Source organism: Lepisma saccharinum, chromosome 2 (genome assembly GCF_977018435.1).
Source record: "Lepisma saccharinum chromosome 2, izLepSacc3.1, whole genome shotgun sequence".
NCBI classification, from domain to species: domain Eukaryota; kingdom Metazoa; phylum Arthropoda; class Insecta; order Zygentoma; family Lepismatidae; genus Lepisma; species Lepisma saccharinum.
In genome coordinates, this window is record NC_139230.1 from 178,851,010 (window position 1) to 178,865,861 (window position 14,852).

General features: G+C 36.8%; 1 protein-coding gene across 2 annotated transcripts in view; it reads left to right on the top strand.

The window, feature by feature from the left end:
- Window positions 1–14,852, top strand: part of Cont (Contactin) — a 105,893-nt gene that overhangs the window by 16,407 nt on the left and 74,634 nt on the right. For both annotated transcript variants that reach the window (XM_083117740.1, XM_083117739.1), the window contains exons 3-5: window positions 473–696; window positions 6,401–6,643; window positions 12,043–12,193. In XM_083117740.1, the coding sequence (XP_082973866.1) occupies window positions 473–696; window positions 6,401–6,643; window positions 12,043–12,193 (618 nt within the window). The remainder of the gene's footprint in view (window positions 1–472; window positions 697–6,400; window positions 6,644–12,042; window positions 12,194–14,852) is intronic.

The window sequence follows — 14,852 nt, forward strand, 5'->3', positions numbered from 1 at the left end:
GGAAGCATAAGGATGTAGGGTAATTGCAGAGCCATGGCATGCATGTAATCGGTGTTACCACATTATTATACATTATTGTTATACATTTCTGCAGTGGAAGCTGTAAGATACTTGTTTTACACAGTAACAAAAAACTTTTTGCTGTCGCTTTCACAGCCCATGCTAAGTTGACGGGACAAGCCTGCCTGCACGCTTTTCTAAGTGATGACGTCAGGCCAGTCAGAGGACGTTTTCAAATCAGTGACGTAGGAAGTGAATTTCAGCAGTGTTTGAAGGCATGTTTCTCGAGAACCAAAGCAAATATCATCGAGATATTTTGCACATCTCATTTTTGTTTCATTATGTGTAAGATGAATGGATTTAAAACATTCTTCATGTCATAGTGGAAATGCCCATTAGTATTTTTTTCATGGAATTTTGTTATGTTATTTCATTCAAAGATAAATAAATACATATATATATTTTATTTCAGGCGTATGATTCTGATCTTGTGAATGTTGATAGTCAAGAAGAACATGGCTTTTTAGTGTACCAGCTTCTATGGCAAGATCCACAACACAGAAAGTGGTATGTTAGTGCCAAGCAGCAAAGTCCAGGTTACTGGGTGAATGAAGATAACTCACAGTTTATTAATAATGAGGCTGCATTTTTACCAGAACAAGATTCAGGTGTTGGCAAGGAATATCTTGCTTACAGGTAATTTTAATTATACTGTTTTTTTCTCTTGTAAGAAAAAAAAATCTACAGTGTTTGTACATAAATCATGATCTACACTACAGAAGTTGAATATGCACTTGAATTTATCTAAATCATGTAATCTGTAAATGATGAGGAAGATATCTTTTTATTAAGGTTTTCATGAATCATTATCAAACTATGTTTGCAATTATTAGGGCCTGGATAATTATGTAGTAAAAACAGTAAAATATGTAATAAAAATATGTACTGAACCCATTCAAAAAATAAGAAATATGTAACATCAAAAGTCTCTAAATATGGGGGTGATTCAAAAATTAAGGTAACGAGCTCTCATGGATAAACTTTATTCCACAGGCAGATATACTGATACACACTGATATACATTACTTTTCAACATAGTCACCATGTTTGTCCAAACATTTGTTCCAATGGTACACCAAGGCATCAATGCTGGCTGGCATAGAAGAAATATGCGTCAAGTCCCTGAAGCCACTTTATGATGGCTTACTGAACTTCCGTGTCACCTGTGAATCACCTACCACCCAGGTGGTTCTTCAATGGTCCAAAGAGATGGATATCACTGGGTGCCAGATCATCTCCGGTGTCACATGATGCACCCACTTTACATCCCCTGTAACAATACGGTGCAGGAACTGTACCCATTCCTCATGAAACCGCATCAAGTGCACGAGAGACAATCACATCCTAGTGGCTTTATGGCCTTCTGTGAGTTGCCTTGGCACCCAGCATGAACACGTCTTTCAGTAGCACAGATGCTCATAAAATTTTCTTGTGCACACTGCCACTGCGATGTTGAGTTCCTTAGCAATATCACTAAGTTGAATTTGACGATCATCCTGAATCAGGCCTTCAATACAACATAAATTGTCGTGGACATGCTAGGCTGACTGGATCGTTGCTCATCTTGCACATCTGTCCCAGGCCCATAGCTAGAATTGGTCTCTAGAGGGGCCTCATGGTTTATCAGGGGGAGGAGCTTTATAAAATGAGTGACTTTTTAAAATAAAGTTTAACATTAAATAATGGTAAGCTATTTTGTGTGTGTTAAGGGGGTCATTTAGTTAATATAAAACATTAAAGAAATATAATACCCTCTTTTTCAATATCTTCTAAAACACGGTCATCTCTTGAAGTGTTAATTGACTGCTACTGACCTCATTCCTTACTAAACACTCCATACACTTTTGATTACACAAATATTTGTATCCCATATGAAAAATGCACAATATTCAATAATAGTGACTACAGTACATAACCTCTGCCTTAAAAAAGTTGTAGTCTGCAATTCTTCATGTTGTTGAACCTATGGAGCAGTCTCGATATATATCTATGTTTGATGCTAGTTTCTTCTCAAATGCCAGAAAAACAAGATTTGCCAGGCACTTGCTACGCATTGACAGTCTCTGAGGGCTATTGATACGGGTTAACACAGAGAAAGTTGATTCACACAATGCTGTACTGGATACAAAAGTTCTTATGCCAGCAAGTAGACCATAAGTGTCTTCATAGGCCATTCTAGTTTTGTACAGTTTTTGAAATGTATCGGGAATCCAGTTTCTTCAGATATGCATTGGCAACAGTTAGTTCCTCTTTTGACGGAATGGTGATTCCAAAGGCTGATAATTATTCAAAATTGCTAAATTGAAGGGACTCAGCCAATGATATAGCTTCCAATAAGTTATTGTTATTGGTAAAACGTCTATTTATTTCTGTTAGCACAAGATCTAAACATTCATAGAATATTTGTGTGAGAGATGTGTGCTTTTCCTCTCCTAGGACGTCAGGGATAACGAAGTCTTGCAACTGCATATTTCGTTTTCTCTTTCTTGTGGGGTGCTCAACAATCTCATCCTGAATTTCAACCTCTTCTAGCAGTGCATTACTTTCTTGCAGAATGCCTTCATATACATCTTCCTTACATATGCTCTTTAATGTTTCTGTGGCAGCTTCAATTTTCTTTCTACCAGCATCCAAATGAATATTACGTGCTTGAAGCATTTTATCAACTGGGCCTTATATTTCAAGAATCTTTTTCATTAACATTAAGCAAAACCCCCGGTGGAGGCACATGGTGTTTCAGATCCCACTTTAAACTGTAGGTGCAGTCCTGATTAGCCTTACTGTGCATAACGTGGACTTAAAACACCAATTCAATCAATTAAGCAAAACCGAGACTGTAGTTTTGCTCATGACTACAAGCAAGCCAACACTTGCTGCTACGTCATCCTCATCAAAATTTCCATTTCTCACCAACTGCAAAACATGAATTATATCTCTGTAGTTTTCAAATATTGATCTCGTCATTTTTAAATGTCCTGACCAACGTTGTTCTAAAAGTTGCGAAAGACTCCTCCCCTCATATAATTTGGCAACTTTTCTCATTTTTAGAAAATTGTGCAACATGGAATTCTCTTTGAAAAAGTGTTTAATTGGAGAAATTTCATCCACACATTTAACCGATGGTTAAAACAATGAACGTAAGGAATTAAAATATGCCCAAGCTGTTCTTGGATTAAAGTTTGCACACCCCCTTTTTTCCCACTCATAACTGAAGCCCCGTCAAAACACTGGCTGAGCAATTTGGCACTATCCAAACCATATTTCTGAAAAATATTTAGTGTTAGATCTACAAAAGACACTGCATCAAAAGCCGACAGTGTTTCTATGTACAGAATTGATTCCATGACTGTCCCATTCTTTACATAGCAGATTCCTATGGCTACATTTTCTCTGTTGTTTTTATCTCGTGTACCATCTTCATGTAAAGTATGCAACATCTGCGCTATTAATGTCACTACAATGTTTTTCACATACGATGTTGGCCATTATTTTAACAATGTCATTTTGAATTTCAGGGGACAAGTAAGATGCGATTTTAGGCACCTGCTTAAAACAGTCTGCCAGTTTCTCATCTTTTCGAAGCGTGAACTCGAAAAGATTTCGAAACAGGCTTTGTTCCTCATGTTCTTCTAAGTGGTACGTTCCCCTAAGAGGCAATTTGTTTATTGCAAGGAACTGAATAACTTCAGCAATGCTCTTGATATAATATTGATTCTTTTCAAGAACATTCTGATTGACTAGTGTAGAAATAGATTTTCCCACCAATGAACGGTTTTGCTTTTCTGCCCACCTTGACTTTGCTTCTATGTGTGTAAGTGTCGCATCATGTTTCACTAGCCCTGCTTTGGTTTTATCAAGAGCTGCCTTCCAGTTCTTAAAGCCTTTAGATGTAAAGGCCACTTTGCATCCGAAAGGCCGATATTGTCTACAAGCATAGCAGAATGCTGCATCTAGAAATTGTTAATACTCTAACCATTTGAACCTTTTAAACCAGTCACTTTGAAAACATCATCCATCAGCATTTCTGGGGTAATGTTTGAGTTTTAGCTGTTTAATTTCCTCACTTGGTTTGGAAATGTCCTTTACTTTTGTAGGCAAGATATCCTCTTCTTGATTGGAGGCAGCCGTAGATGGGGAAAGAGTAGGTACGGTGGTTGCCGTGGTCAAAGAATCAGATGTTTTTTTACGAATTATAAATTTATCCATGGTGCTGGGGAATCGTTAAAATATCACAGCACTACACACTAAGGACGAAACATGGTTGTATTATTAGTCACTAAAACCACTCGCTATCACCCGAATCAGTTTTACGAAGATATGAAAGATAACAACACCCGCGCAAACGCGAAACCTTTACACGAATGAAGAACTCAACAAAGTGTCTTTGTCAATGTTTTTCCCCAATAGGGCATGGGCAAGCCCTTATATTCCACCCCGACCAGGCAATAAAACTCCCCTTTTCAAAACTTGAGAGCCGATGACCTTTGATGCAGATGGAAAGGATCTGCTAGAAGGGAAAGCCGAAAGAGGGGGAGCGAAGGTGCATAGATCCCCTGTGGAAGAACTTTAGTGAACCTTCTAAATACTTCCCGTTACTTAAACTTCGGTTTATAAACAAGATGAACAAATGTGATAGCTGCTCTTCAAGTTCTGTGAATTTATTCTTCTATCAAGTTATGAGCAAATAATATCCATTCTCTACATTTTCACTTGTCACGGCAAACAAATTATGCAATAGTTTTACCTAGCCTGGCTATGGGCCTGATCTGTCCTGCTATCGAACTTAGTGCACCAAACCCACACATGTTTCCATGACATTACATTAGCACCATACACCTCAACAAGTTGACAATGAATTTCTGTTGGTGAGGTGCCCTTTAGATGCAAAAACCTGATCACACTACGCACTTCCATGCTTGACCATATTCTGTGAGTGCAGCCATCTTCCAACTGATGTTGCAAGGGTCTGATGCAACTTGTGCACCATCTAATGCATAAGTTGCATCTAACGGCTGTGCTCTTCTGCTGTGAGCCTCGTGGGAAATTCGAAGAACAGGAGCTCCTGTTACCTTACTTTTTGAATCACCCTTGTGTGTTCAAAATATTATTGGCGAATGTATCAGAATTTGTGTACCAGCATTTCTATCCTTTTTTTTTTAAAAAAAAAGAAAAAGAAAATTGTTTAAGTCAGACAAACCAACAGAAATAAAATATTTAACATGAAATTTTACATATTCCTGGTGCTTTTCCAATGCACAATCCCCATAACAGTAAGAAAGAATAAATATGTTTATAATTTTCAAATAGCAAGTGATTCTTTCTCAGTTTTTAAATGTTGGAATGAGGTGGCTGAACTTGTTGAGCCCTGCTGAGGGTTCTGGGATCAAGTCCCGGTTTGAGCATGTGTCATCCTTATCATTGCAATTAGCCAAAATTGGCAAAAAATAAATTCAAAATTAGAAAAAAAAGTATGTAATAAATATGATTTCTACATGCACTAATATTTTAGTATGTCATTTCTTAGTTGCTGCGCTGTGAATTTAGTTAGTTAAGTTAGCTATATTTATGTATTATTTTTATGTATTATCTTTGTACATATAGTAGGTTTTGGCTCATATTTGTTATTTTTACATATGTCTGTATTTCAGAACATTTCTCAACATATACTCCATATTCATGCAATAACTACATGTTCCCACGTGACCGAAAGAGTTTGGTGTATTTCTTGCGAAGAACTGACAAAGTCTGAAGCGACGTTAAACAAACTGAAGTTTACAACCTTTTTTGTACTCTCCAATTGCATTAATTACAAGTTTTCTGTCATCCGAACAATATATACATATATTTTCAATTTTACACTCACAACTGTTTTGTATGACACGCATACGGGATTCACGTCTTCAAGACTTTCACAGTAATAGTTACAATGCCGAGACTGTATTTGTGTAGCATCTGATATTATTAAAATTTTTTACAATTTTAAGTTCATATTTATCTCCATATTTTGGTGAAAATAATTAAATATGTATTTACGTATTGGCACATTTTTAATACATAAAAATTCGTTCCCTGCTGATAGTTTACCTACTCAAAAAGTGAGTGTGTTTCAAAGTGCACATTAAATGCCTGAAGTTAATACTTCAATGACTTGTGATAATGTAAGGTTTTAGCAGAGGGATATTTTTTCCATTAAAATTAAAATAAACCACCAAGTGGAAGTGCCAAAATTTGTGCATTTTTATTTAGAATTTAAAAGTTGCTAGCATTATGTTTCTCTGACCATAAGTGAATATTTTGCGTAATTATTGTTTGCTTATTAAAGTATTGTATTATTTTCTAGTTTTTCGGACCAATTAAAGAAGTGGGGATTTGAACGTGTTAGTGGTGATGAACATCTCTTGTACATATGTGAAGTGCCTGTGGATAAATTACAATACTTGGTGATAGACGACCGAACTCATCAATATGGAGTCGATGTGATAGATCCAGAAAAAATACCACGTGGTCCATATTTTATAAAACAACCCACAGATGCTGTGTTTGATATGTCAAAAAGAACAACAACGAATGATGTGTCTTTAAGGTAAGATAACTTTTCAGAAAAAAATCATGAGTTACAATTATGAGTATTATGTTTTAGTACACTTTTTAGGCTTTTTGTTTGAGAAATGTTAAAATGCATGCCATTTTATTGAGGCAAAAAATCATAATACTAGACCACAGTCCTGTTCCATTGCCAAAATTTTCAGGGTCATAAATTTATTAGGGTCAGTGCTCAAAGTGAGGGATGATTGTATCACCCAGCTGGTAAAACAAGCATCCTGCCTGTTGTCTCAGTGCCACCATGTTATGTCATAGGATCATCCCCCCCCCCCAGCTAACCACAAGGTTTGAACAAACAACCCCCCTCCATAGTATTTTCCACTTCAAGCACAGATTATGGTATCACAATTACAACTAAGGTTTACTATCAGTATTGACCTAATGCCAGGGGTATCTCTCCCAGAAAGTTCCTCAATAAAATTCACCACTAATATCTGCAATACTTTTCTTGAGCTTGAACATCTCTCTGGGTATGCGAAATGCAGTTTTCATTAATTTGGAGGGCCTCCCCGATGGCGCAGTGGTTGCGTCGTCGCCTTGTAATTAAGGGGTTCCAGGTTCGATACCTGGTGGAGGCACATAGTGGTTTGGATCCCACTTTAAACTGTAGGTCCAGTCCCAATTAGCATTACTGTGCATAAAGTGGACTTCAAACACAAACTCAAACTCATTAATTAATTTGGCATGAGGAATATATATTAGCCCAGACTATAAAAAACATTGCTGACTATGGAGAGACTGGTGTCTGGACCTACAGTTCATTGTAATTCTCTGTGGGGTTTTGTGTTGTCTTGTCCACATGAGTGCATCTGCAACCTCAGCCTTTAGGGCAGTCTTTGATACCTGGTGGAGACACATAGTGGTTTGATTCCCACTTTAAACTGTAGGTTAAGTTCTGATTAGCCTTTCTGTGCCAACTGACGTTGCGGATAATTGGCATGCGGATAAACAACATTCTACTGTACCTGTATTTTCACCTCTAGCTTTCACATGATGTGGCTTCATCAGCATTAAAAAGAAAACTGAGAACATGTTGGAACATAAAGTGTTAAAATAAAGTAAGGTTAGGTAAGTTAAAATCAAGAAGCTTTTTTCCTATCAAAATGATCACTCCTCCACACCTGCTTTGCAACTACTTTTTCAGTTTCCTCCTGATGGAGCCACCTGATGTGGTGAAAGCTAGAGGTGGAATATACAGGTACATGTCAAAAGTCAATATTATTTAAGTGAGAAAAATACAAAGCTGCTGTTGCAGACCTTTCTTTGAATCTGCATGTTAATCACTAAGAATCTCCATTATTTTTATTGCCACAGTCTCAGTAATGGCACAACTGCCGTATTTACACATGTATAATGCACACTTTTTTCCAAAATTTTTGCCCTCCAAAACTGTGGTGCGTATTATGCACGGAATAATTTGGACAGCCAAAATGAAATCATGCATTTTTTTTCACTATGTCACTGCGTATAACATGTATATATCTACAGATTGTCTTTCTTTAGCAATAATAATTTTAAAAAAATAACTTTTAAAAGCGAAATGGCCGTTTTCCATGAATTTTCACTTAGTATTGGAAAGTTTTGCGACATCGAGAAAAGCAGCACCATTCTGGTGGCATTCAAGCACGTGCCTCCCATCACACGGGAGGCGTATCATGCGGTATTTTTCGTGGGAGAAATAACTTACACAAAAATTGTTTTCGCCTTAGAAACTGTCGTGAACAGAGATTGGGCGAAAAATAGGTTTTTTGCACTCATTTTATTCGCACTCATTTTATTCGCACTCATTCCCTTCACAAGCACTCTACCGCTCGCAAGTGGGTCTGATCACGCTTCAGTGATATTCAATAGCACTTGACCTCTGCCCTCCCCTCTCCCAAGCGCACCAATGTTACCCTGCAGCCGACGGCCGCTACCCAACATGCCAGGCTTGTTTTGCCATTGTGATTTAGTTTCCTCTTGGATACGCGAGAAGAGATCAAATATGCTTGGATGTTATTTTAAATAACTCCCGTTTACCACTTCATACATTTTCATAACTGTGCCGATGTCCTAATATTGTTTTCTTGCTCGTGTGTGCACGCAGGCTGATTACAGGCGAGGGTGGAAGTGGACCGCTCTTCCTTTCCTTTGACTTCTAAAATGGGCAACCAGTTCTGGATGCATTCTTGAAAACGAACAAAAACCATAGGACAAGTAAAAAAGAAGTGCCCCCCCTTCCCAGCTCATTCTCCGCCACTGGTCTGCACGGCAATGTAATAATTGCAGAATTCAGGTCCTATTTTTTTCTTTTTTTAATGATATTGAAATATTGCCCTTATTATTGTCTGTTGCAAGGTAAAACGTAAAGAAAGGGTCATTTCTTTCTTCTTCACACAGCTGATAAAAGTTCCGCCTTTGACATTTGCATTATCTTTGAAATAAGGAGGATTTTCCCTTCGACCACCTGTCAGCCGGTCGCCTTGTTTTTACGCTGCAACTGGTGCCAGTGTTTTGTCTAGCTTGCCGTAACAGCAATGACTCATCCAGTGTGAAGGCAAAAGTCATTGTTTTGAATCTCGCAAAGATGTTTCGATTTGACGATAATGAAATTCAATCTTCAGAAAGAAAAACAAGAGTTAAAACAACTTCATGTTCTGCACCGTCTGATAAACAAAACTGTAAATTTTATTTTGCATCTGACACAAGGATAAACTTCCTGAACACTAACAGCAAGGAAATGCACACAATATAATGGCTGCTTATCTTCAGAACCATTCATGGGGAGGGGGGGGGGGGTGCACAATGTGTAAGCTGAGAATGATTAAAAAAAAAGTGCTCAATGTACAAGCTGACACCCGATTAACGTGAGAGTAAATAATGATCTCCCATTTTGATATCTGAAAATGTGCAGGGTTCATAAAGCTTGTTTTGAGTTAATTTTATGCTTTTGGGCTAATCGGGACTAAATATACAGTTTCACTTTAGTGAAATCCAATTCCAAACCAAAATGATTATCGAGTGCAACACTGTTCAATGTGTCTTAGAATATGCATTGGGTGCAAACAGATCGCAAGTTGTGCGTTTCCTTTTTCAGGCTGGCTTACAATGCAAGTCGAGGAAGAGTATGGACTGTTCCCTGGAATGGGGGAGGGGGTGAATTAGAAGTTGGTCGAAGGAAGGATAACGTGACTTTTTTACAATGTATATTACACAGCTGAACCAGAAGGAAATTTACAGCCCCACTTTTTTTTTTGTGCCTAGAAAGGTAAGATCTTCCGAGAGATCTTATCTTACCAGTTCATCTTGTAACAGACAATGCTCTAGTAGACCCGTATTAAATCCAACATTCATTCTGCCTGATTATCTCCCGATAATCGTTGTTTGGTGCAAATTCCAATAACGACACCTTCGAAATAACTACCTTTTTCCCGGGAACTGTGAAAGGTCGTTGTATCGGGAGTTGACTGTAACAAATATGAAGGTAAAATAATTACGTCAACACTTACCAAATAGAAATAACTACTGTATATTTACTGCACTATTGCAGCTTGACTCATGTAAATAAATAAATAACATTTACACTTAATTTCGTCATTCACTCCCAGTTACTAATACAAGCTGTCTGAAATGTCCTAACTTCCATCCATCTTGTTTGATATTCCCGTTACCTTAAAACTTTTGATCACCATTTCCAGGGAGATGGAGTACCATACCTCACGAACTTATTCACAAACAATCGGCAGCGATGCACATTTCACCCTCCCACTTGGTGCGAGTTCATGCTGCGTTGATGTCATCCATCTATTGTAAGCATCACGCACTGTGACCTTGAATGGGTGGTTGATAACTTTGCTCCCTCCTCTCCTATGAAAGCCTAACATCTGGAAGTTCAAGGTCGCGTGGTGAATGCAGCAGCTTCGAAAGCAAGGAAAAACTAGTTTTTATGATCTACTGATTAATTTTAAATGAAATACGTAAATGTTAGTCCGACACTAAGAAAGCCATTTCTGGGACCTGAATTGTACTGCGCATTATACTAGATATATTTTTTTGTTGCTTTTCCCCATCAAAAACGAGGGTGCGTATTATACACGCTCACGCATTATACGTGTGTAAATACGGTATTTCATTGTCAGATTCAATACCTGTTGGGAGGTACATAGTGCTCCAGATCCTACTTTAAACTGTAGGTCCAGTTCTGATTAGCCTATCTGTGCATAGAATGGATTTAAAAAAAGGTTCAAACTCAATTAGTTGCATCTTAAATGGAGAATGGTTCTAGTTTATTGAAGGATGACTAAAGCATGGCTGGGCTATAGCCCAAATGGTTCTGTTCTGCTGCCTACGGTAGGAGTCCTGCTCCTGCCTTCAATCAAATTAGCACATAGAATTTCTTCTAATACTCAGACTAGCATATGTAATTTAGTCTGCATAAATTTTGCATACTCCTCTTTAACCTTACACAGCTTGCTTGTGTGTTATTGTATGCAACGTATTTGTCATTTGTGAGTGTATTCTCTTGTATGATGTAAATATCCTTTAATTTGAATCCACTCTTTTCAAAATTAGTATGTCAGTACTTCACTAAAATATCTGTAAAATACTATGAAAAGGCTAAAGTTCCCTGCGCACTTTGCACCATGCCATGAGGCATGTATAGGGAGATGTGGAAGTAGGGTCCGACACATTCTATCGGTCTTGGCCATTTTGGAGATGATGTGGTGAGCACCCTGCTCAGGCTGCCTTTATCCCCCAAGGTTGCCCCAGGTACCCATCTAACTGAGGTTGGGTGAACCCCAGAGCTGTTTTATGCAAGGACAATTTCTGACAATTCCAACCTTAGATCACCCACCCTGGGTCTCCCACATGGCAGTCAGATGACCTACTGACTAGACCACCATGGCTCCTGAAAAACACTGTGGGCTAAGTAAATTCAGTTAGTAGATGCACTGCAAAGTTCTATCTTTCACTTTCCAATTCCCAATTAATCTCCCAAAAAATGTGGTTAGAAATTGAAAAATTAACTATTTTTCTGGTATATTGAAGTTTTTGATTTTCGTGTTAGTGTTCAAACCTGAGACCGTGGGTAAGAATTTTCTAACATGGCACTTCCTAATTACCAAAGGATGTTTGTAAACTTGGTCTTCAAGTGAATATAATATTAAGTAGTTTATTTTAAAAGCACATATCATGATGATTTTTATCAATGAAGAGACATAAACATTTGAAGTTGTATCCCAAAAGAATTGTAGAAGCTTAAATTTTAAAAACCAGCAGGTAATTGGCACCTCTTCCACTTCATCAGATATATTACAAGAAAATTGATGATTCTGACAGCTTGTTTAAATATTTACTTTGAAATATGGGAATTGATTTTACCTGTTTTGTGTATTTCAGTTGCTTGGCTGGAGGATACCCAACACCAACATATGAATGGTACAATGAAGATTACGAAAATGACCGCCTAGTGTCCAAAAAAATTGATCCTTTGCTGGATGCCCGCTACACTATTAGTGGAGGTACACTAATTATTCATGATCCCCAAAAGGTGAGAGCATACTAATTAATATGTACTGTAAAAACAATTTTAAAGATTCAGAACCCAGTTTTTTATTGTTAATAACACAGATATTGTTTTTTTATTATAAAGTCTCACCCATTGATTTTTTTTAAAAAATATTTTACTCTACCAAAGTCATACTTCGTTCATGTGAAATGTCTACATGTGTTTTTTCCCAAAAGATCAATACAGAAATTATCAGTGCTTTATTTTTTATCAGTGTAACTGTAGTTTGCAGGTAACAGAGATCCTATAAAACACATACTGTGTGGTGGAAGTAATGATCATGAGGGCCATAATGAATAATGTTGTTTGCTGGAAATTTTAATAGTCTAAATATCCAAAAAAAAAAAAGTTTTTTTTTGCAGATGTTCATAACATATGATTATGTTAAATACACATAACGACATTAAAAGTAAGTCTCGTGGATGAGCATAAGTTTCCATACTTCAGTGGTGCTAACAAGTGTTGGATGATATATCGTCCAGATGATATATCGCGATATTGAAAAAAATATCATCCAGGCAGTATCAACTAGATGATATATTGTATGATATTTAGTGATATATATCATGTCGGCCATATATCATCACTATATTTTTGCAAAATATATTGTGTCTGCAATATGATATTTGGCAATATATATTATGTTGGTATATCATCATGATATTTTAGCAATATATATCGTGTCAGGGATATATCATCACGATATTTGGCGATATATATCATGGAGATGATATATTGCCGATATGATACAGAAAAAATATTGTATCATATTGTCTGTGATGATATTTTCTTGATGATATATCTCGATATCAATTTTCCAATATCGTCCATTTCTAGTGTCAACCTAGAAAGAGTATTTTTTCTCTTTGTGCATTTGTGGTATCAAATTATCTGTTTATTCCTACCAGAAATCATGTATAGAAGTTCTATGGTACATGATTTTCATAAGAAACATACCCAAAAACTGGCAAAAATCTGTGAACAAATTATACATGGCTCATAGATAAATTAGCATGTACCGAGTGAAGATAGCACATGTGAATTGTTTCAGTCAATGAAGTTACCTTGTTATAGAAATTTTATTACCTCCCCTTCCCCCACAAAACCATATCAATACCAGGGATTGACCACTATGGAACTTCTGCTGATACTGATAAGTAGACCTCGGATTTATAAGCTCTAAAAATCCTAAAATAGGTTCGTGAAACCCTAAAATAGGTTCTAAAAATCCTAAAATAGGTCCTAAAAATTTTAAGATGGGCTTGAAAAATCCTGAAGTAGGTTCAAAAAAACTTTAAATAGTTCAAAATTCCTGAAAATGCTGAATGAATGGACATCTATATCCTGAAATATGCACTATCTTGCATAACGTTATGTGTGTTGCCTAACCCTACGGCAATGGCAGAACTTAATACCATTGGAAAAAATCCACTCTTCACCGCATAGCTAGGCAACAATCGTTTTTCATGTTATCCACAGTCAAATTCTGCAATTTTGTCTGTGAGGATCATCTTATATGATGAAAACCCACACAGATCAGAAGTTTGCATTTTGGACTGTACAGGTAACAGTAGCACCAGACATTTTGCTTTGTTTAGAGCTTCGAAAAATCACCATTAACTTTTAGGAAGAGAAATTGACAGAGAGTACGTTTCAAACACATTCGTCATTGAATTTTTTCGTGACCAATCAAATCAAATGCCTCTGTGTGACATAAAAATCCTGTAAAACCTTTAAAAATATATAAAAACCTTTAGGCACTATAAAACTTCATCAGTTGTTGCATTTTCTAACTAAACGCTGACATAACTTATTATTTCTTACATACCTGTAAAGGAAAAAATAGGTTAAAAACCTAAAATCCGACGTCTACTGATAAGTACTGGTATAAAGTTTCCTGATAACTGCCTTATCCCATTGCTGCTGCTTTCTATCTTTCAAGACTGGGACCACTACTGTTACTTTCAAGAACATTGCTAACCAATTGCCCTCACAATGCTGGCTCAACACTGAAATTTTGGAGCTATCACTGGGATAGAACTTGAGGCCACTGCACCAAAGGAGAGAGTCCTAACTATTTGGCTACATAATCCAATATGTGTTTCTATAAATAACCTGTAATTTAGTCCATAATTCATGCCATTTTATGTTTTAATGAATATTGAGATATAATTCAGGTATCCTGGTTTTTGTAATTAAATACAGTTTCCTCTTTTTTTTATGCAAAATATTGCAGTGACATGGTTACATATGAAAATTAAGGAGATGAATGAACCATTCTGGTTCTTCATGCACATTTTGTAATTTTACATAAGATCTATTGAATATCGATTGTCTGTATCAGTATTTTTTTTATCTGCACTACATTGGTATTTGCAAAAATTACACATTGGTCCATCCATATTTTTTTTTCTTACTATGGGAATGAGATACATGGTAATACATAATTAAGGTACTCACGTTTTCCGTGAAGCTGATTTACATTATTTTCTATTAATTTCGGTAGCCACTGCCACCATCCTCGTTGGAATTTGTTGTGTTGTTGCTTGGCACGTTTCTGTTGTTTTTTCCTAAATCGCAGCTAGGTGTGCTGCTGTTGCCTGTATGTCTGCGTATATGTCGTCTGTTGTTCACCGGTGTT